Here is a 543-nt window from a genome sequence, read left to right as displayed (position 1 = left end):
TTCAATATGATGTATATTTAGAAAAATGAAGCCATAAGTTCCAAGGCATTTTTCCTCATTTTCGACCTACAGTCTCATCCTTTCGACTACCTCATTACCTTCAACAGCAAAAACAGATTTCCAATTTGCCAACACTTACCATCATCGTGAAAAGCGACGCCATGAAAAACGTGGCGACCATTCGTAAGGCAAAATATATCCAGAACGTGGCGGAACCGTCCCCTTTACTGTCGTCTGGGCGGTGGCACTCGAAGGACCCCGTCGCCTGGCACTCGACGGGGCACTCGGAGGGGCAGACCATTTCTTGGAATCTCTCACCTTCGTGTACTATTTCCGCATAGCTGCACGCGTCGCCGTCTCGGACTGAGGACACACTGCCGTTGAGAATAATCTGTGGAAGAGGATGGCGATGGCGTTAAGGATGTACTGGAGTGTGGGTGAGATTCGTGGGGGTTTTGATTCCATTCCTTTCGGGGATTTTTCTTTATCGTGTTTTTAGCTTTCTCTGTGTTTACGAGCTGAAAATGGAATATCAATGGCCAT

At 47.3% G+C, this 543-nt stretch overlaps 1 protein-coding gene across 1 annotated transcript in view; it reads right to left on the bottom strand.

Moving 5' to 3' along the window:
* LOC119585835 (major facilitator superfamily domain-containing protein 6-like) overlaps positions 1–543 on the bottom strand; it is a gene marked incomplete at its 3' end in the record, with an annotated part of 10,744 nt that overhangs the window by 5,512 nt on the left and 4,689 nt on the right. Inside the window, 1 exon segment of the mRNA XM_037934566.1 lies at positions 140–398. Coding sequence (XP_037790494.1) covers positions 140–398 — 259 coding nt within the window.

This window comes from Penaeus monodon, chromosome 20, assembly GCF_015228065.2.
Source record: "Penaeus monodon isolate SGIC_2016 chromosome 20, NSTDA_Pmon_1, whole genome shotgun sequence".
In the NCBI taxonomy this organism is placed as follows: Eukaryota; Metazoa; Arthropoda; class Malacostraca; order Decapoda; family Penaeidae; genus Penaeus; species Penaeus monodon.
The sequence above is the reverse complement of the archived record's forward strand: the minus strand, read 5'-3'. Positions and strand labels throughout refer to the sequence as shown.